Below are 23,970 nucleotides of genomic sequence, written 5' to 3' on the forward strand. Positions count from 1 at the left end.
AATGGGTGACAAAGGGCAGCCTTGGCGGAGTCCAACCCTCACTGGAAACGTGTCCGACTTACTGCCGGCAATGCGGACCAAGCTCTGACACTGATCATACAGGGAGCGGACTGCCACAATCAGACAGTCCGTTACCCCATACTCTCTGAGCACTCCCCACAGGACTTCCCGGGGAACACGGTCGAATGCCTTCTCCAAGTCCACAAAGCACATGTAGACTGGTTGGGCAAACTCCCATGCACCCTCAAGGACCCTGCCCAGAGTATAGAGCTGGTCCACTTATGACACTTTTTGTGTCATAAGTACAATTTTATAAAATCAATCAAAATGTATTTGTACAGCCCTTAATCACAAGTATCTCAAAACGACATCCCCTGGTCCAAACCCACAAATGTGAGTGAAATAAATACAAAAACCCTTTCATTTATTGGTGCAATACATCTTTGGACAATTTTGACTGGTATTTTACGTCAAAGCATTAAAATTGTGTGAATGTATCAATAAGTGCTTTAGGTACATGATACTTGTGTAAGATACGTTTATCGAAACCTTTATTTTGTTAGCGCAGTCAGACCGGATGTGTTATTGTGAAGGGATGAAGTGTGCTGCAGTTCTGAGATTGAAGCTGATGAATGGAGGCTGTTTAAAAAAAAAAAAAGAGAGAGCCTCTCAAGTTGTGAATGCTGTTTGTACATTGATGTTACATCCATGATGTCATTCACCACAACACAACAGATGAGATGTGTTGATGTGTATGATTGTTTGTACATTGATGTTACATCCATGATGTCGTTCACCACAACACAACAGATGAGATGTGTTGTTTTGTATGATTGTTTGTACATTGATGTTACATCCATGATGTCATTCACCACAACACAACAGATGAGATGTGTTGATGTGTATGATTGTTTGTACATTGATGTTACATCCATGATGTCGTTCACCACAACACAACAGATGAGATGTGTTGATGTGTATGATTGATTGTACATTGATGTTACATCCATGATGTCGTTCACCACAACACAACAGATGAGATGTGTTGATGTGTATGATTGTTTGTACATTGACGTTACATCCATGATGTCGTTCACAACAACACAACAGATGAGATGTGTTGTTTTGTATGATTGTTTGTACATTGATGCTACATCCATGATGTCGTTCACAACAACACAACAGATGAGATGTGTTGTTTTGTATGATTGTTTGTACATTAATGTTACATCCATGATGTCGTTCACAACAACACAACAGATGAGATGTGTTGTTTTGTATGATTGTTTGTACATTGATGTTACATCCATGATGTCGTTCACAACAACACAACAGATGAGATGTGTTGATGTGTATGATTGATTGTACATTGATGTTACATCCATGATGTCGTTCACCACAACACAACAGATGAGATGTGTTGATGTGTATGATTGTTTGTACATTGACGTTACATCCATGATGTCGTTCACAACAACACAACAGATGAGATGTGTTGTTTTGTATGATTGTTTGTACATTGATGTCACATCCATGATGTCGTTCACAACAACACAACAGATGAGATGTGTTGTTTTGTATGATTGTTTGTACATTGATGTTACATCCATGACGTCGTTCACAACAACACAACAGATGAGATGTGTTGTTGTGTATGATTGTTTGTACATTGATGTTACATCCATGATGTCGTTCACAACAACACAACAGATGAGATGTGTTGTTGTGTATGATTGTTTGTACGTTGATGTTACATCCATGATGTCGTTCACAACAACACAAGCAGATTAGACGTTGTTGGCGTATGGATTTGTTCTTGCTAGCTTTAGATTCGTATTTGAATTGCTGATTTAATTGGTCGTCTCCACATTGTTTAGTTCAGGACGTGTGCTGGGGATAAATGAGCTGTCCCAAACACATTATTTTCCCAAACAATTGTTCCTTTTCCTCCCAATGACAACATTTCACTTACATTTATGCCAATTTCCCTGATATTCGAACAGTGGATTCAGTTTTATTGAGCAATTCTGTGATTCCGTCTGGGGTTACGTTAATACGGCTTTACTGTTTTTGTTGAGTTTAATGATTTATTCATCATACAAGCCCCGTGTCAAAGAAAATGTAGAAACCACGGTTAGATCCGAATCTTCTAGTCGACGTGGTATTTTTCCCCGATCATACTCTCCTTATCCGTTGCACCGTTACAAGCTCAGGTATTTGCATGCACGTTGCACGACCCATTAATCTTTTTTTTCCCGTTGAAAAATGTGTGTGATTGTGAGAAGCCAGAACGGAAATCAAAAATTCCATGAATTGTCCAGCCTTACCTCACAGTAGTAGTGCAACGCCTGGGACTTGTCCCCATCCAGGTCATGCAGATCTCCCAGTTTGGCCAAAGCCTTGGGGTCGTTGGGCACCACGCTGATGACCTGCATCAGCCAGTCCACGGCCTGCTGGGGATCCTCCAGAAGCTCATAGCTGACACACGCTTGTCAAAGGCAAATATTGGCGCGAGTACACACACTTTCATTGAAGAGTTTCATACACTTCTTACCCACATTTGCTCACTCTCTTCAAACATAATGTTGCTAGTTGATTGAAATATTCATATGGACATCACTAATCATTCACTTACAAAGGAATTCATCTCTTGCCTGGACAGTTTTGGTATCAAACAGTATACTGCAGAGGTGTGGACTCGAGTCACATGACTTGGACTCGAGTCAGACTCGAGTCATGAATTTGATGACTTTAGACTCGACTTGACAAAATGTAAAAAGACTTGCAACTCGACTTAGACTTTAACATCAATGACTTGTGACTTCACTTGGACTTGAGCCTTTTGAATTGACATGACTTGACATGACTTGCTACTTTCCCCAAAACCCAAAGATGAAAAAGTTATCCGGGAGCGCTCCGTATTTTTCATTGTGTACTTGTCTATCAGCGTTGCGTGTGTCAGCTGGTGTGCTCTCAGTACAACAGCCAATCAAATTAGATCTACTTTGTTTTCATCACACAGCATTCATCCAATCAAATTGCAGGACAACCAACGAAGAAGACATGTCCAAACCACACGCCAGTGAACAAAAAATGATACCTAAAATAATTTTGTTTGGGTATAAAAATTACGAGGTGGTCAACACAAAACGGTTTGCAGTATGCAACACATGCGGTTCCAAAATTACTGATGGAGAAGCAACAACTTCCAACTTCGTCCGGCATTTGAAGTTGCACAAAGAACGGTAAGTTTTGAATGTAAGATAACGTTTATTGGCTAAGTAACGTGACTTTTATTTGCTGTGTAGTTAAATCAGTGAGGCTGTAAACTCACTGCTAACGTTGTAACGTTATTGCAAACACGGGAATCTGTTGCAGTTCACTACCTTATTCATACTTTTTGTTCAGTGATTTTTTTAAGCAGGGTTACGTTAGTCAATATATCACACGTAACGTTAGACGGCGGTCAGCAGCACCGCGTATTTTAGCCACCTAAAAAAAGACAAAAATAGTAAAATAAAGGTCAGTTAAAATGTATACTATATTATGAATATGTGTACCGTTTTAGCTAGCTTTCTGACATACTGTTGGTTGTTTACCTCAGTGGTCCCCAACCACCGGGCCGCGGCCCGGTACTGGTCCGTAAATCGATTGGTATCGGGCCGCACAAGAAATAATTGTTTCTTTTTTTAATTAAATCAACATAAAAAACACAAGATACACTTACAAGTAGTGCACCAACCCAAAACAACTCTCTCCCCCCTTTTGTTCTGGGCATTGAACATGAAGACTCTTCCTTCACTGTTCCGAGTGGCCATGAGAGTCTTGGCAGTGCCTGCCTCCAGTGCTCCAGTGGAGCGAGTTTTCAGCCATGGTGGCATCATACTACGCCCCCATCGTGCACAAATGACTGACAGACTCTTGGCTAATTTGGTCTTTTGCAAATGCAATGCAGCATAGGGCCCTGACATATAAAAAGTACAACTTTTTTGTTATGTTCACATATATGTCATGTTTTTTCAATGTTAACACTTTTGTACAAATAAGTACATTTGCACTTTATTTTTTAATGTGTTTGTTCTGTAAAGGAATGAGTTAATGTTTAAAATGACTGGTTAATAGTGCTATTATAAAGTGCAATGTCAGCACAATTTTCTTTCCTGCAATTTAAAATGCACTTGTTTTAATAAATAAATACAGCGTTTGAAAAGCATACACAATCTGTGTTAATATATTAGTCTGTGGTTAAAAGGACTTGAAAGGACTCGAAACTCAAAATGCAGGACTTAGGACTTGACTTGAGACTTTCCAGTCTTGACTTTGGACTTGACTCGGGGCTTGCCTGTCTTGACTCGGGACTTGACTCGGACTTGAGGGCAAAGACTTGAGACTTACTTGTGACTTGCAAAACAATGACTTGGTCCCACCTCTGGTATACTGACTTTCCCACCCACTCCAAAAGGTCATATTTTGGACTTGGTCTGCTGCTCTGGTGTCACTCCTGTCAACCCTTCTGCCGCTGATCTACCTATCTCCGACCACATGCTTGTTTCATTCAACATACGTTTGTCACTATCCAAAATCAAACAACCTTGTTTAATGTCCTTCCGTAACATTTAACACATCACATTACCAGATCTCACAGCAGGCATTGACAGTTTTCGCACCATGGGCCCCTGGTCTCCATATTCTGCTGGACTCACTGTACCCCCTCATTCACCCACTCTGACCCCTGGTTCTCCCCTCATCTATGTCTGCTGAAAGCCAAAGGTCGTCAACTGGAGCGGCTTTCCAGAAAAAGCGGACTGACCGTTCACAAACAAATGCACCATGCCCATATTATACTCTACAAACACACACTCTCCTCAGCCAAATCTTAGTATTTCTCGGACATAATCACCCCTGGGGCTAGGAACACCCGAGTCCTGTTCTCAAAAGTTAACAAAGCAGTCCGGCCCACTGATTCCCTTCCCCCACAGTTCTACTCCACTGACCACTCTAACTCCCTGATGTCATTTTTCAACTCTCAAATAGCCAACATCCATCAAAAACTGACCTCTCTCATGTCCGGTTGTCCATCACCCTCTCTTTTCTGCACCTCTTTCCATCTCCATTCTGCTGGCGATGTATCAAAACTCATTCAGAAATCCAAGCCATCCACCTGCTAACTTCACCCCTTGCCCACCTCAGTGGTAATAGCATCCCTCCCCTCTCTCCTCCCCCTGAAAATGTCAATCATCCATTTCTCCCTCACCTCTGGTTTAGTCCTATCATCTTTTAAAACCACTACTGTAACACCAATCCTAAAGAAAACTGTCTCAGACCCCAGTATCTTCAACAATCTACATCTTATCTCCAACCTGCCATTTCACTCGAAAGTCCTGGAAAAAAACAGTAGCTTTACAGATCCATGCAAGAACTTTTATGAACAGTCCCAGTCCGGTTTTCGCCCCCACCACAGCACAGAAACAGCTCTTCTCAAAATCCAAAATGACATTCTGTTGGCAGCTGACTCAGGACTCATGTTCAGTCTCATCCTCCTTGATCCGAGCGCCACATTTGACATCATATGTCATTCCACCCTTCTTCACCGACTGGCCTCCATTGGTTTATTGGACATACCCCTAGCCTGGTTTCCCTCCTATCGGTCTGGCTGTACTCAGTTCATCCAGTTAAAATCATCCTCATCCCATTCTTCCCCCCCTCTCTTCTGGTGTACCCCAGGGCTCTGTCCTCAGCCCTATACTTTTCATCATCGACCTGCTTCCACTTGGTCAGATCTTCCGTAAACATAACGTACATTTTCACTGTTGCACGGATGACACCTAGCTTTCCTCCAAATCCTCTTCTTCAAGAAATAAAATTCTTGTTCACAAGTAATTTTCTTCAAATGAACAGCGATAAAACAGAGGTAGTCCTCATTGGTTCAAAGTCCACACTCTCCAAGCACCCCAGTTTCATCATCACCATAAACAACTCCTTGGTCTCCCCCTCCTCCCAAGTTAAGAAGAGTCTGGTCGTGGTCCTCCACAGCACTCTGTCATTTCATACCCACATCAACAACACAATTCCATCTGCCTATTTCCACCTCCGTTATATCAACCGCCTCCGCCCTTCACTCACTCCCAATAATTCTGCAACCCTGGTTCACTCTCTTGTTACTTCCCGTCTGGATTAGTGCAACTCCTTTCTCTTTGGTCTCCCCAACAAACTTCAACTAGTCCAGAACACTGCTGCCCGGATAACCACCAGAACTCCTTTCATCAGTCACTTCACCCCCATTCTTCACTCCAACTTCATACACCGCATCAACTACAAGATCCTCCTCCATATAGTCAAAGCTATCCATAAGCCCACCCCGCCATACCCATCTGACCTCCTACACGATCCCTCAGGTCTTCCTCCTCCATCAACCCGACCGTCAACCCCAGCCCGCCAATCTACCATGGGGGTCAACAGCCTTCAGCCGTTCTGCACCTCGCCTCTGGAACTCCCCTGCCCTCGACACCCGGAACATTGACTCCCTAATCACTTAATCACTAAACCAAAGTGTGTTTTTAATTGTTGCTTAGCCTAAATGTTAATGTATTTATTTTTTTAATGCAGCTTTTATGTTTTTATGAGATGTACGGTGACCCCTTGAAAGGCGTCTTACAAAATAAATGTTTTATTATTATTATTGTTGTTGTTATGACTATGCCTAGAAGACCAGATCCCATTACAGCTTTAAATGCATTTGAAGAGAGTTGTTCCAGACTAGCTGTTTCTGCTTTTCTGGGAAGACTTCCTACAAGTTGTGTCATTCTGGAACATCCCCAAACGGTTACCACAAAGTTGGAAGCACAACCTTAAAATATAAAATAAAGAATCGTGTTTCGAGACAGAAGGATACGTGTCAGCCAGCTGATACATGACCTCGGCACTATCCCTGAGAATGGCGTGGAGCTTCAGGAAGCAGTCCAGAGCGTCCTCCAGATGATTCAACTTCTTGTAAGTGAGACCTTGGAGAGAGGAGACATAAACAACAACCACCTTTTAGTCCAAATCTATGACTGCAACAATATTCATTCCCACAGAAAGAAACATGATGATGATTAGTGTGTCAAACAAGCTGCTGTTACCCAGGTTTCTGAGGGCCTCGGTGCAGGAGGAGTCGTTCCTCAGAGCTTCCTTGAAGAACTCTGCTGCTTTCATGTAGTCCTGTTTGACAAACTCTGTGTTGCCCTTGTTGACCAGAGCCCCTGGGTTGTAGCGATCAGCTATCATGGCCAGATCTGCGTATCGCTCTGCCTGCTCGTAGTCCTTCTCCTACAACCGAGCGAACAGAACACGACTCACACAAATGCAGTGGTGCCTCGCTTTTCCTACTACACGCTTTTTTTGCAGGATTTCGACAGAAGTTTGTAATGCCTTTTTGATTACCGTACGGCCAAATAGTGGCTCTGTCTCTTCATGTCATCATCACAGGTTGACTTTGCAGTTCTTTACCAACACACTCAAGCCTTGTCATCACGAACACACATACTTTAAAAACACAAACCTTTGGATTCATGTTGGCCTTTGGTTCACACGCAAATGCATGCAATTACTTTTAAAGGTGCTGGCCAGGGAGAAGCTGTTCAAAACTCAACATGTGCGTGTCGACGACTTAAACCAAGAGTTATAATTCTTCCCACGTTTACGACATCATTTTCACCCACGACAAGTACAAGGGCAATGTTTAACGCTCTATCTACAGCAGTGATCACCAACCTTTTCCAGCCCAAGATCCCTGGTCTCAGCCAAAAACCAAAGTAAGATCTACCCCCGCGTCAACTATGTTTTATATGTGTGTGCATAATGTATTTTTTTTCTTCGTTTTTTTTTTTCCTGTCCAACCACTGATGCAAATCATATTGATGTAAATGCCCATATCGGCGGTAAAGATTTACTTTACAAAAGAGAAGTGTGTTATAGTTCTCTTATTGCCTTATTTGTATATGACTTTATTAAATTCCATTCATCCATCCATCTTCTTCCGCTTATCCGAGGTCGGGTCGCGGGGGCAGCAGCCTAAGCAGGGAAGCCCAGACTTCCCTCTCCCCAGCCACTTCGTCCAGCTCTTCCTGTGGGACCCCGAGGCGTTCCCAGGCCAGCCGGGAGAGATAGTCTTCCCAACGTGTCCTGGGTCTTCCCCGCGGTCTCCTACCGGTCGGACGTGCCCTAAACACCTCCCTAGGGAGGCGTTCAGGTGGCATCCTGACCAGATGCCCGAACCACCTCATCTGGCTCCTCTCCATGTGGAGGAGCAGCGGCTTTACTTTGAGCTCCTCCCGGATGACAGAGCTTCTCACCCTATCTCTAAGGGAGAGCCCCGCCACCCGGCGGAGGGAACTCATTTCGGCCGCTTGTACCCGTGATCTTGTCCTTTCGGTCATGACCCAAAGCTCATGACCATAGGTGAGGATGGGAACGTAGATCGACCGGTAAATTGAGAGCTTTGCCTTCCGGCTCAGCTCCTTCTTCACCACAACGGATCGATACAGCGTCCGCATTACTGAAGACGCCGCACCGATCCGCCTGTCGATCTCACGATTCACTCTTCCCTCACTTGTGAACAAGACTCCGAGGTACTTGAACTCCTCCACTTGGGGCAAGATCTCCTCCCCAACCCGGAGATGGCACTCCACCCTTTTCCGGGAGAGAACCATGGACTCAGACTTGGAGGTGCTGATTCTCATCCCAGTCGCTTCACACTCAGCTGCGAACCGATCCAGTGAGAGCTGAAGATCCTGGCCAGATGAAGCCATCAGGACCACATCATCTGCAAAAAGCAGAGACCTAATCCTGCAGCCACCAAACCAGATCCCCTCAACGCCTTGACTGCGCCTAGAAATTCTGTCCATAAAAGTTATGAACAGAATCGGTGACAAAGGGCAGCCTTGGCCGAGTCCAACCCTCACTGGAAACGTGTCCGACTTACTACCGGCAATGCGGACCAAGCTCTGGCACTGATCATACAGGGAGCGGACTGCCACAATCAGACAGTCCGATACCCCGTACTCTCTGAGCACTCCCCACAGGACTTCCCGAGGGACACGGTCGAATGCCTTCTCCAAGTCCACAAAGCACATGTAGACTGGTTGGGCAAACTCCCATGCACCCTCAAGGACCCTGCCGAGAGTATAGAGCTGGTCCACAGTTCCACGACCAGGACAAAAACCACACTGTTCCTCCTGAATCCGAGGTTCGACTATCCAGCGTAGCCTCCTCTCCAGTACACCTGAATAGACCTTACCGGGAAGGCTGAGGAGTGTGATCCCACGATAGTTAGAACACACCCTCCGGTTCCCCTTCTTAAAGAGAGGAACCACCACCCCGGTCTGCCAATCCAGAGGTACCGCCCCCGATGTCCACGCGATGCTGCAGTCTTGTCAACCAAGACAGTCCCACAGCATCCAGAGCCTTAAGGAACTCCGGGCGGATCTCATCTACCCCCGGGGCCTTGCCACCGAGGAGCTTTTTAACTACCTCAGCAACTTTATTAACTTTATTAAATTGATTTATATTATTATTTAGTGCAGCCGGACCGCAGCAAGAGGGGATAAAAAGAGAGAGAAAAAGAAGACAGAGGGGGAAATTGCAGAGGCAAAAGAGGGATAAGGCAGAGAGACAATAACAACAATAACAATGACAACAACATCAGCAAATAGGATATGTACAAATATGATAATAAAAATGAAAGCAGAGAAGCAGTTAGTGAAGTAAATAACACAGAAATGACAATGAAAATGATTACACCACAAATGGAGCGATACAAATATAAATAGAAATAGCACTATTGATAATGAATAATAACAATAAGGTAAGGTCTATTCAGGTGTACTGGAGAGGAGGCTACGCCGGAGAGGAGGCTACGCCGGATAGTCGAACCTCGGATTCAGGAGGAACAGAGTGGTTTTCGTCCTGGTCGTGGAACTGTGGACCAGCTCTATACTCTCGGCAGGGTCCTTGAGGGTGCATGGGAGTTTGCCCAACCAGTCTACATGTGCTTTGTGGACTTGGAGAAGGCATTCGACCGTGTACCCCGGGAAGTCCTGTGGGGAGTGCTCAGAGAGTATGGGGTGACGGACTGTCTGATTGTGGCAGTTCGCTCCCTGTATGATCAGTGTCAGAGCTTGGTCCGCATTGCCGGCAGTAAGTCGGACACGTTTCCAGTGAGGGTTGGACTCCGCCAAGGCTGCCCTTTGTCACCGATTCTGTTCATAACCTTTATGGACAGAATTTCTAGGCGCAGTCAGGGCGTTGAGGGGGATCTGGTTTGGTGGCTGCAGCATTAGGTCTCTGCTATTTGCAGATGATGTGGTCCTGCTGGCTTCCTCCGGCCAAGAGCTTCAGCTCTCACCGGACCGGTTCGCAGCCGAGTGTGAAGCGACTGGGATGGGAATCAGCACCTCCAAGTCCGAGTCCATGGTTCTCTCCCGGAAAAGGGTGGAGTGCCATCTCCGGGTTGGGGAGGAGATCTTGCCCCAAGTGGAGGAGTTCAAGTACCTCGGAGTCTTGTTCACGAGTGGGGGAAGAGTGGATCGTGAGATCGACAGGCGGATCGGTGCGGCGTCTTCAGTAATGCGGACGCTGTATCGATCCGTTGTGGTGAAGAAGGAGCTGAGCCGGAAGGCAAAGCTCTCGATTTACCGGTCGATCTACGTTCCCATCCTCACCTATGGTCATGAGCTTTGGGTCATGACCGAAAGGACAAGATCACGGGTACAAGCGGCCCAAATGAGTTTCCTCCGCCGAGTGGCGGGGCTCTCCCTTAGAGATAGGGTGAGAAGCTCTGTCATTCGGGGGGAGCTCAAAGTAAAGCCGCTGCTCCTCCACATGGAGAGGAGCCAGATGAGGTGGTTCGGGCATCTGGTCAGGATGCCACCCGAACGCCTCCCTAGGAAGGTGTTTCGGGCACGTCCGACCGGTAGGAGGCCACGGGGAAGACCCAGGACACGCTGGGAAGACTATGTCTCCCGGCTGGCCTGGGAACGCCTCGGGATCCCCCGGGAGGAGCTGGACGAAGTGGCTGAGGAGAGGGAAGTTTGGGCTTCCCTGCTTAAGCTGCTGCCCCCGCGACCCGACCTCGGATAAGCGGAAGAAGATGGATGGATGGATGGATGGATGGATGGATGGATGGATAATAACAATAATTACCTCTATTATCAACAATACAATTGTTTGAAATGCAACAATACATATATGTAATGCTAACTTGAAATACAAAAGAAAGCAGATAAATGGAGGGGAGCTTAAGTTTTTGTTTTTTAAAGACAAATCTTTGTGTCGTTATTGGCTGATGTCAACATTTTGCCTTTTTCTCATTGTATTTCTTGCTATTTTCCCAATTTTTGCTGGTGTTTTTTTCTTTTGTATTTGTAAAGTGCCTAGGGCCAATGACAAAGCCTTCACGGACCACAGATGGCCCCCGTGCTGCACTTTGGGCACCACTGCTGTAGAAGCTAACTGTTTATGGCCACTATAGTCTTAGTACTGTGGTATATTTGTTCATCCCATAGTCACATATAGGACGCGAGTCACATGGTTGCCTTACGTCGGTGCTGGAAGTATTAAAAATCAGCTGCTCACCCGGCGGGTTTTACCTGTGTGATAAAGAGGGGATTAACAGGAAGTCCTTTAGCTACCGCCTTGTTTTATCATACATTACTGCCTTTGCACAAGTCAATGTTGACTTTTGTATGCACAACAAATCAACACAAAATCCGTACTTTGGAGCAATGTTCACGGACTCTAGTATTTGGCTTGTTAGTTCCCGTCGCAGGTGAGCGATGATGGTCATGGACTTGTGGTTTGATGTTGGATGCTAAGAAATATCTGATGCATTGCGGGCGGGTGTAGTGGTAATCTTGTAATCTTCCACGGAATATGAGGGGTGCCCTCGCCGCAGATGTTTAGCCTGCTAAAACAGCCAAGGACGGACTTCAAGGACCTCGACGAAGATAAGACGACAGCACGCAGACGAAGCAGAGACAAGGCGAAATCACAAGGCCCCCAGCACATTCCGTCACGTATTGTGCGTACTGGAGCTGCTTTGCATGATATGTGTGACCACTCCCTTTAGAGGCAGCCTCAGTGATGTTAACTAGGGAACTCCTGAATAAATAGAAGAGCTCGGGAGCTGTACCTTAGAGCGTAGGGTGAGACTGTAACTGAGTGCGCAGCTCCATGCGTTCTCCTCATGAGCTAAATTGAACTCTAACTCTACCTGATTCCTTGCTTCTTGTCTTGTTTAATAGATAGTTCGGTGCTTGAATCTGACAATAACTAATTTCACAACGCATGTAACTGCTGCTTATAGTCCGGTGTGGCTAATATATGGGAAACACAATTTTTCTTCTGAAATTTAGTGGTTGCGGCTTATATACCGGTGCGTTCTATCGTCTGGAAAATACGGTTCTAACTAAAGCCGAGGTACGACTGTACTAATTGGCCATAACATTAGGTACACATTAGGTATGCATCAACATTTCAAATCAACAAATCTAATTTAATGATTTTAAATACCTTTTTAATGCAATTTAAAACCAATCTAATGCCCATGTCTTACTGCAGATCAATATTGTATACAATCAAAAGCATACACATGTCGGAGATAGTTGTAAGCATTTGACAACGATAATGTTGAATAATTGAAGAGTTTACATGAACTGTGGCCAAATTAAGCGCTGATGTAATCACACAATATATTTATAACAGGGGTGCTCATTACGTCGATCGCGAGCTACCGGTCGATCTCGGAGGGTGTGTCAGTCGGTCACCAGCCAGGCATTAAAAAAATAGTCCTAAAAATGAGCGATCATAAATCTTCACTATGACGTCACTTTCGTCACTTGATTGACATTCACGGCACCTGAGGGTCTTCTGAGATGACGCTGGCTGCTGCCAGCTCATTAAAATTACCGACTGGAAGGCGAGAAACACTTTATTTCAACAGACTCTGGCGCCGTACCTGTCGTCAAAACTCCAAAGACCGACTGCACACTTGCGCTAACAAAACAAGAGTCTCAGAAAGCTGGCGTGCACAAGCTAGCAAGCTACGGAGTTTGCCGACAATTTCTATTTCTTGTAAAGTGTATACAAAGGAGTACGGAAGCTGGACAAATAAGATGCCAAAAACCAACCACTTTCATGTGGTATTGGACAGAAAGGAGGACTTTTTTCTCCTCCATTCGAAAATGCGGACGTTTTTAGCACCACTGTCTGATTCCAATCAATGCAAGTCATCACAATCAGGTAATACACCAACTTATATTCTTGTCTTCATGAAAGAAAGGAATCTATATGTGTTAAACATGCTTGTATTATCTTTAAACACCTAAACTTGTTAACAATATTAACTATATGTGTTAAACATGCTTGTATTATCATTAAACACCTTTAACTTATTAACAATATTAACTATATGTGTTAAACATGCTTGTATTATCTTTAAACACCTAAACTTGTTAACAATATTAACTATATGTGTTAAACATGCTTGCATTATCTTTAAACACCTTTAACTTGTTAACAATATTAACTATATGTGTTAAACATGCTTGTATTATCTTTAAACACCTAAACTTGTTAACAATATTAACTATATGTGTTAAACATGCTTGCATTATCTTTAAACACCTTTAACTTGTTAACAATATTAACTATATGTGTTAAACATGCTTGTATTATCTTTAAACACCTTTAACTTATTAAAGTTAAAGTTAAAAGTTAAAGTACCAATGATTGTCACACACACACTAGGTGTGGCGAAATTATTCCCTGCATTTAACCCATCACCCTTGATCACCTCCTGGGAGGTGAGGGGAGCAGTGGGCAGCAGCGGTGGCCGCGCCCGGGAATCATTTTTGGTGATTTAACCCCCAATTCCAACCCTTGATACTGAGTGCCAAGCAGGGAGGTAATGGGTCCCATTTTTATAGTCTTTGGTATGACTCGGCCGGGGTTTGAACCCACAACCTACCGATTTCAGGGCGGACACTCTAACCACTAGGCCACTGAGTAGGTGGTAATAATAACTATATGGATTAAACATGCTTGTATTATCATTAAACACCTTTAACTTGTTAACAATATTAACTATATGTATTAAACATGCTTGCATTATCTTTAAACACCTTTAACTTGTTAACAATATTAACTATATGTATTAAACATACTTGTATTATCATTAAACACCTTTAATTTATTAACAATATTAACTATACGTATTAAACATACTTGTATTATCATTAAACACCTTTAATTTATTAACAATATTAACTATATGTGTTAAACATGCTTGTATTATCATTAAACACCTTTAATTTATTAACAATATTAACTATATGTGTTAAACATGCTTGCATTATCATTAAACACTTTTAACTTATTAACAAAAACATATATTTCATAAATAAGTAAATATAAATGATATATATGAATGAGGTAGATCCCCACGACTTGATCAATTGAAAAGTAGCTCGCCTGCAGAAAAGGTGTGAGCACCTCTGATTTATAACAATGCAAGTAACACTTTGCAGCCGCAACATTAATGCCGCCACAACGGTGACTCTTGCTGACCTACTGCCTTCGGTAATGGCACCATTCCCAAATTATGTCGGCTCTATTGATAACCTCACTAACAACTTTGACAATGCCCTGCGCAAAACCATTGATAGTATAGCACCGCTAAAACAAAAAAGGGCCCCTAAAAGGCGCACCCCATGGTTTACAGAGGAAACCAGAGCTCATAAATTATCATGTAGAAAGTTGGAACGCAAATGGCGCGCGACCAAGCTTGAGGTTTTCCATCAAGCATGGAGTGATAGTTTAATATCGTATAAACGCATGCTTACCTTAGCTAAAGCTAAATATTACTCAAATCTCATCCGCCTCAACAAAAACGACCCTAAATTTTTGTTTAGTACAGTAGCATCGCTAACCCAACAAGGGACTCCTCCCAATAGCTCCACCCACTCGGCAGATGACTTTATGAATTTCTTTAATAAGAAAATTGAACTCATTAAAAAGGAGATTAAAGACAACGCATCCCAGCTACAACTGGGTTCTATGAACACAGATACAACTGTATCTACGACGGATACTGCAATACAAAATAGTCTCTCTCTTTTTGATGAAATAACATTAGAGGAACTATTACAGCGTGTACGTGGGATAAAACAAACAACATGTTTACTTGACCCACTTCCTGGGAAACTTATCAAGGAGCTTTTTGTATTATTAGGTCCATCAGTGCTAAATATTATAAACTTATCACTTTCCTCTGGCACTGTTCCCCTAGCATTCAAGAAAGCGGTTATTCATCCTCTGCTCAAAAGACCTAACCTTGATCCTGACCTCATGGTAAACTACCGACCGGTGTCCCACCTTCCCTTTATTTCGAAAATCCTCGAAAAAATTGTCGCACAGCAGCTAAATGAACACTTAGTGTCTAACAATCTCTGTGAACCTTTTCAATCCGGTTTCAGGGCAAATCACTCTACGGAGACAGCCCTCGCAAAAATGACTAATGATCTACTGCTGACGATGGATTCTGATGCGTCATCTATGTTGCTGCTTCTTGATCTTAGCGCTGCTTTCGATACCGTCGATCATAATATTTTATTAGAGCGTATCAAAACACGTATTGGTATGTCAGACTTAGCCTTGTCGTGGTTTAACTCTTATCTTACTGACAGGATGCAATGCGTTTCCCATAATAATGTGACCTCTGACTATGTTAAGGTAACGTGCGGAGTTCCTCAGGGTTCGGTTCTTGGCCCTGCACTCTTTAGTATTTACATGCTGCCGCTAGGCGACATCATACGCAAATACGGTGTTAGCTTTCATTGCTATGCTGATGACACCCAACTCTACATGCCCCTAAGGCTGACCAACACGCCGGATTGTAGTCAGCTGGAGGCGTGTCTTAATGAAATTAAACATTGGATGTCCGCTAACTTCTTGCAACTCAACGCCAAGAAAACGGAAATGCTGATTATCGGTCCTGCTAAACACCGACATTTATTTAATAATACCACCTTAACATTTGACAACCAAACAATTACACAAGGCGAATCAGTAAAGAATCTGGGTATTATCTTCGACCCAACTCTCTCGTTTGAATCACACATTAAGAGTGTTACTAAAACGGCCTTCTTTCATCTCCGTAATATCGCTAAAATTCGTTCTATTTTATCCACTAGCGACGCTGAGATCATTATTCATGCGTTCGTTACGTCTCGTCTCGACTACTGTAACGTATTATTTTCGGGTCTCCCTATGTCTAGCATTAAAAAATTACAGTTGGTACAAAATGCGGCTGCTAGACTTTTGACAAGAACAAGAAAGTTTGATCATATTACGCCTATACTGGCTCACCTGCACTGGCTTCCTGTGCACTTAAGAAGTGACTTTAAGGTTTTACTACTTACGTATAAAATACTACACGGTCTAGCTCCGTCCTATCTTGTCGATTGTATTGTACCATATGTCCCGGCAAGAAATCTGCGTTCAAAGAACTCCGGCTTATTAGTGATTCCCAGAGCCCAAAAAAAGTCTGCGGGCTATAGAGCGTTTTCTATTCGGGCTCCAGTACTATGGAATGCCCTCCCGGTAACAATTAGAGATGCTACCTCAGTAGAAGCATTTAAGTCCCATCTTAAAACTCATTTGTATACTCTAGCCTTTAAATAGCCCCCCTGTTGGACCAGTTGATCTGCCGTTTCTTTTCTTTTCTCCTCTGCTCCCCTTTTCCTTGAGGGGGGGGGGCACAGGTCCGGTGGCCATGGATGAAGTGCTGGCTGTCCAGAGTCGGGACCCGGGGTGGACCGCTCGCCTGTGCATCGGCTGGGAACATCTCTACGCTGCTGACCCGTCTCCGCTCGGGATGGTGTCCTGCTGGCCCCACTATGGACTGGACTCTTACTATTATGTTGGATCCACTATGGACTGGACTCTCACAATATTATGTCAGACCCACTCGACATCCATTGCTTTCGGTCTCCCCTAGAGGGGGGGGGTTACCCACATATGCGGTCCTCTCCAAGGTTTCTCATAGTCATTCACATCGACGTCCCACTGGGGTGAGTTTTTCCTTGCCCGTATGTGGGCTTTGTACCGAGGATGTCGTTGTGGCTTGTGCAGCCCTTTGAGACACTTGTGATTTAGGGCTATATAAATAAAGATTGATTGATTGATTGACTTTCAAACACAATAAACATTTTTAATTATTGTAGTATTTGTTAACATTGTAAACGGAAGGTCAGTAACTTAACGATCTTAAACATTTTAACAAACTTAAAGATAAAATGTACTCTCAATTTCTATTAGCAAAAATTGCACTTCAATAAATATTGAACATCTTGAAGTGCAGTTTTTTTTTCCCCGATTGGAAAAATTGGGTAGGGTGGTTTGTTTTGTTGTCTTTTTTTTGCCAATGCCATCACAGCAAACTTTTCAGTTTAAAAATGAATAATCCCACACAGGGACATTTTTCCTCCTAACCCTACAATTGTATGACATGTTAATGCCTCTGGACATCGTATTTAATGCTTTTTCATGACCCTGGAACGGGACCTACCAGGAAGAAGAGAGCAGAGAGGTTGGTGGAAGCGGCGCTCTTTACTCGGCTGTCCTTCTTCTCGAATGTCTTCAGTATCGACACTGCCTGATGAGATGACGGGTACAAAGTCAAGCTCGCTTTGACACAACATAACCACGTGAAATCCCGACAAGGTGGTCAAAACGTGGCGTGAGGGAAGCAGAAGGCGCACGTACCTCGGCCTTATGCATGCAGAGGAGGAAGGGACGGGCACAAAAGACAAGAGAGAGTGGAGTCAATGAGGAATGAGAAGCCTGACACATCCGAAGATGTGCAGGAAACAGTTGTAAAGCTAAAAGATGAGAATATAAGCACAATATTGGGAACGCCACGGCACACTGAATATGCTATATTTTGCAACACTTCAGATTTTAAAAGGGAAACTGCACCTTTTTTTGGAATTGTACCTATCGTTCACAATCATTATGAAAGACTCCAGATGTATTTTTTTAAATGCATTCTAACTCGTTAATAAACGTAAATATAAGTCTGCTTACCAGTGCTGGCCCAAGCCTCCATGGGGCCCTAAGCAAAATTAGATTTTGGGGCCCTCTATTTCTGCCAATAATATTGATTGTTGATCATTCACACACCTACTATAAACTCTTTGCGGCTCTGGCAGTGTTGTTTACATGATCCTATTGTCAGCCTGGCATGTCTTTACAAATGACATGTCATTTATAAAGATATGGGGGTGGCCCAGTTAAGAACATAAATAATACCAATGAATGAACGAATGATGTCCAGAGTGCCACATATGCAGGCCCGGCCCTAACCAATCTGGCGCCCTAGGCAAGATTTTAGGTGGCGCCCCCCCACATCGGCAGTGAAGTGTATATACTCACAAGAAACCGAATAGCTTTGTCTTTGACCTTTTTTTTTTTTTTTTTACTTACAACTATACCTAATATATAAAGGGGTGGAAAAGTGACTATTACCTGCAGGGCAAACATTAGCTAACCAGAAGGCAATAACAATGTAAACAAAAAACACCTGCTTAAAAGATCTAATACAAATGTCCCTGAGGAATGTAAGGTGGGGAGTACTGTAATTACCTAACGTTACATTATTATTTTCCATAACAATTTAGCCCCCTCCACAATATTAACCCGACGTTAAAACAGAACTAGCTATTTATTGATTAGCAATTGCCGAATCATGTAACATTAGCTTAATGCTAAAAAGCCAGGTTACTATCACATTCTGTAACAGACAAATCATTTCATGTAGGCTAACGTTACCTACCAGCTATCTCTGTCTTTTCTCGTTTCTACTCCTCTTCTTTTCTCTTTTTTCTTCCCTGGGCACCTGACAGTTTTGACCGTTTTGACATCTTGTGTTGATTTTTTGATGTGGTGACGTCCAAAAAGAGTCATGATACGGGAAGGGAGGGGGCGCACCGTGCGGGGGAGAGGGGGGGGGGGGGGGGGGGGCGTAATGTTGTAACAAATAATATTTCTATTAAATAGGCTTTACTTTGCATTTTAATTAACGTGGGATTATTTTTTGTATTTAGAAATAATAATACCAACTTTTTTTTTCTTTTTTTTTTCTCTCCAACATTTGTGGCACTGGCGTGGCGCCCCCTGATGGACGGCGCCCTTAGCATTTGCCTATACGGCCTATGCCACGGGCCGGCCCTGCACATATGGTTCCTAATCTTAAAATGTAGAAAACATTCAGCTACAAGAGTGGCCTGGGGTTGAGCAGTCCAAGTGATAAAGCTTTGTATTTACAGTAAAAGTGTCATATTGTCTCATCAGTCTTGTACATATTAGTCTTTAATTACTAGTTTATATTTGTAGTTAATTGTTCATATTTAATGTTTACTTTGTACAAAGAGAGCTCAGTCTACTGAAGTTAAATGTATCAATAGTTTTCCCCTTTGAAAGACGCAAGGCAAATTCCTTCCATTTCACCATGTTGCTACAATGATCTTCACTGTTTTCATGCTGTTTCAGCAGTGCACCTATGTTGACCCAATCCCGCTGTCCCTCGGCTACCAGTTTTAAGGACTTTTTGGAAAATAATTTGCAGCAAAAGCAATAGACTGCATCTGTACTTCTTGAATAAGTCAGCCAGCTACGCTTGACTTTTTCCCCATTGACTAGCTGTCTGTAGGTATAATGATCATGAAAACTTGGGCCATCATGCCGTTTGGGGAATGAAAAGTTCTCCTTAATAGACAGTGGTCCTCTGATCACCTGCTCAGTCCTGTCTGAATCTGAGAGGAAAGATATGGCGTCACATTAGTGCCAAAAATCCGAGCGCATAAAAACTGTTATCGCGCGCTGATTCTCCACTTCGTGCGCGCGCGCGCGACACCCTTTTGCGCGCACGTGGTGCCTTTCTGCGCCCGCGCGGTGCCTTTCTGTACACGCGCCGTCTCGGTCTGTGCGCTCTCTGTGTACTCCTGGCATAGCAACGTTGTAGCCATCTTACCTAATTACTTAATGAAATTAAACAATGGATGTCCGCTAACTTCTTGCAACTCAACGCCAAGAAAACGGAAATGCTGATTATCGGTCCTGCTAAACACCGACATTTATTTAATAATACCACCTTAACATTTGACAACCAAACAATTACACAAGGCGAATCAGTAAAGAATCTGGGTATTATCTTCCACCCAACTCTCTCCTTTGAATCACACATTAAGAGTGTTACTAAAACGGCCTTCTTTCATCTCCGTAATATCGCTAAAATTCGTTCTATTTTGTCCACTAGCGACGCTGAGATCATTATTCATGCGTTTGTTACGTCTCGTCTCGACTACTGTAACGTATTATTTTGGGGTCTCCCTATGTCTAGCATTAAAAGATTACAGTTGGTACAAAATGCGGCTGCTAGACTTTTGACAAGAACAAGAAAGTTTGATCATATTACGCCTATACTGTATATACCTTTATATACATATATACATATATATATACCTATACTGGCTCACCTGCACTGGCTTCCTGTGCACTTAAGATGTGACTTTAAGGTTTTACTACTTACGTATAAAATACTACACGGTCTAGCTCCGTCCTATCTTGTCGATTGCATTGTACCATATGTCCCGGCAAGAAATCTGCGTTCAAAGAACTCCGGCTTATTAGTGATTCCCAGAGCCCAAAAAAAGTCTGCGGGCTATAGAGCGTTTTCTATTGGGGCTCCAGTACTATGGAATGCCCTCCCGGTAACAATTAGAGATGCTACCTCAGTAGAAGCATTTAAGTCCCATCTTAAAACTCATTTGTATACTCTAACCTTTAAATAGCCCCCCTGTTGGACCAGTTGATCTGCCGTTTCTTTTCTTTTCTCCTCTGCTCCCCTTTTCCTTGAGGGGGGGGGGCACAGGTCCGGTGGCCATGGATGAAGTGCTGGCTGTCCAGAGTCGGGACCCGGGGTGGACCGCTCGCCTGTGCATCGGCTGGGAACATCTCTGCACTGCTGACCCGTCTCCGCTCGGGATGGTGTCCTGCTGGCCCCACTATGGACTGGACTCTTACTATTATGTTGGATCCACTATGGACTGGACTCTCACAATATTATGTCAGACCCACTCGACATCCATTGCTTTCGGTCTCCCCTAGAGGGGGGGGTGTTACCCACATATGCGGTCCTCTCCAAGGTTTCTCATAGTCATTCACATCGACGTCCCAATGGGGTGAGTTTTTCCTTGCCCGTATGTGGGCTTTGTACCGAGGATGTCGTTGTGGCTTGTGCAGCCCTTTGAGACACTTGTGATTTAGGGCTATATAAATAAAGATTGATTGATTGATTGATTACCTCGGACAGCTAGCCTCAATCATTACATTGATGTCAATGGTACATGTACGAATAAAATTACCATAACTTGCTCGATTTTCGACCAATTTACAAACGGTTTGCCTTGTTACAAATCTTATTACATGTAGATATGACATAGGATGCTGTACCTGTTGAAATTACCTCTTTCGCTTTAAAAAAAAAATGACTTAATTGTGCAACATAGTTGTGTAGTGTCAGTGTTAGTCAGTTCTCTGATTATTTTAAACTGTTTCAGAATACATTATTAAAAGGCTATTTTTAACATTTTATAAACAAAATTCAAAGATTATTTCATTAATTTTATGGCTGAATCAAAAGAAATTCCATAAATTAGAAAACAAATGTTCAAGAAGAAGTGAAAACTTTGCGCCTATAACAATCTTGATACATATTGACGATGACCCGCCCGGCTATACTTCTGATTGGCTCTGAGCATTTTTGGCCTGACCAATCAGAAAGAAGGGGCCGTCTAAGCATACCCGCCCCCAAAGTGCCAAAACGAAACATGACAGGCACAGACCGAGACGGCGCGCGCACAAAAGGGTGTCGCGCGCACGCACGAAGTGGAGAATCAGCGCGCGATAACAGTTTTTATGCGCTCGGATTTTTGGCACTAATGTGACGCCATAGCAGGCGGCAAACGTCACAGGTGCAGCAGAGGCAGCTTTACATTTAAAGAGAGGCAGGAAGAATCACTAGGCCTAGATCAGCAGCAGCACTCTGTTGACCTAAAATTGTGTTTTTGTACAATAATATATCTTTGATCATTTAGAAATCATCAGTCAGACTCGTACATGCAAAAAATTAAAAATAAGATTTTTTTGTTAATTGCTTTTGGGGGCCCCCTGGTGGCCGCGGGGCCCTAAGCAAGCGCTTAGTACGCTTATGCCTTGGGCCGGCTCTGCTGCTTACAATGGAGTGAATGGGAGGTCCTCTATTCCGCCCATAAAACCCAGTAAATAACCATCCAAAAACCACCAACAATACTCCATTTACATTTGAATATTAACCAAGTGTGAGTGATATTGTTATTATAAACGCTAACGCAGACAAACTATAGCGACGACGTGATTACTAGCTTGTGTGGCTATGTTGACATCATCGACTGATCAGCTGCTTCCTCGCCTCGGTGCTCGTGGAAGTTTATTGTAAATCATAACTCCCACCTGGATAGTCTGAGGACACTTTGACAGCCAATTTAGGCCCGGAAATTGGCGAGAACGACACGAAGACGCTAGCTTCAACCCCCCTTTTCTTTGCGAAGATTATGAGTCATTCTTCTATTGAATGGGAATATACAGTGGGGCAAAAAAGTATTTAGTCAGCCACCAATTGTGCAAGTTCTCCCACTTAAAATGATGACAGAGGTCTGTCATTTTCATCATAGGTACACTTCAACTGTGAGAGACAGAATGTGAAAAAAAAATCCAGGAATTCACATTGTAGGATTTTTAAAGAATTTATTTGTAAATTATGGTGGAAAATAAGTATTTGGTCAATAACAAAAATTCTACTCAATACTTTGTAATATAACCTTTGTTGGCAATAACAGAGGTCAAACGATTACGTACTATAGGTCTTTACCAGGTTTGCACACACAGTAGCTGGTATTTTGGCCCATTCCTCCATGCAGATCTTCTCGAGAGCAGTGATGTTTTGGGGCTGTCGCCGGGCAACACGGACTTTCAACTCCCTCCACAGATTTTCTATGGGGTTGAGGTCTGGAGACTGGCTAGGCCACTCCAGGACTTTCAAATGCTTCTTACGGAGCCACTCCTTTGTTGCCCGGGCGGTGTGTTTGGGATCATTGTCATGCTGGAAGACCCAGCCACGTTTCATCTTCAAAGCTCTCTCTGATGGAAGGAGGTTTTGGCTCAAAATCTCACGATACATGGCCCCATTCATTCTTACCTTAACACGGATCAGTCGGCCTGTCCCCTTAGCAGAAAAACAGCCCCAAAGCATGATGTTTCCACCCCCATGCTTCACAGTAGGTATGGTGTTCTTGGGATGCAACTCAGTATTCTTCTTCCTCCAAACACGATGAGTTGAGTTTATACCAAAAAGTTCTATTTTGGTTTCATCTGACCACATGACATTCTCCCAATCCTCTGCTGTATCATCCATGTGCTCTCTGGCAAACTTCAGACGGGCCTGGACATGCACTGGCTTAAGCAGGGGGACACGTCTGGCACTGCAGGATTTGATTCCCTGTCGGCGTAGTGTGTTACTGATGGTAACCTTTGTTACTTTGGTCCCAGCTCTCTGCAGGTCATTCACCAGGTCCCCCCGTGTGGTTCTGGGATTTTTGCTCACCGTTCTCATGATCATTTTGACCCCACGGGATGAGATCTTGCGTGGAGCCCCAGATCGAGGGAGATTATCAGTGGTCTTGTATGTCTTCCATTTTCTGATAATTGCTCCCACAGTTGATTGTTTTCACACCAAGCTGCTTGCCTATTGTAGATTCACTCTTCACAGTCTGGTGCAGGTCTACAATTATTTTCCTGGTGTCCTTCGACAGCTCTTTGGTCTTGGCCATAGTGGAG

At 43.5% G+C, this 23,970-nt stretch overlaps 1 protein-coding gene across 2 annotated transcripts in view; it reads right to left on the bottom strand.

Moving 5' to 3' along the window:
• The window catches only part of ift88 (intraflagellar transport 88 homolog), a 98,497-nt gene that overhangs the window by 48,511 nt on the left and 26,016 nt on the right, over nt 1–23,970 (bottom strand). For both annotated transcript variants that reach the window (XM_061926110.2, XM_061926111.2), the window contains 4 exons: nt 17,606–17,692; nt 7,122–7,308; nt 6,893–7,001; nt 2,328–2,478 (listed from right to left, as the gene is read on the bottom strand). In XM_061926110.2, the coding sequence (XP_061782094.1) occupies nt 2,328–2,478; nt 6,893–7,001; nt 7,122–7,308; nt 17,606–17,692 (534 nt within the window). The remainder of the gene's footprint in view (nt 1–2,327; nt 2,479–6,892; nt 7,002–7,121; nt 7,309–17,605; nt 17,693–23,970) is intronic.

The sequence above is a fragment of the Nerophis lumbriciformis genome, linkage group LG31, assembly GCF_033978685.3.
Source record: "Nerophis lumbriciformis linkage group LG31, RoL_Nlum_v2.1, whole genome shotgun sequence".
NCBI classification, from domain to species: Eukaryota; Metazoa; Chordata; class Actinopteri; order Syngnathiformes; family Syngnathidae; genus Nerophis; species Nerophis lumbriciformis.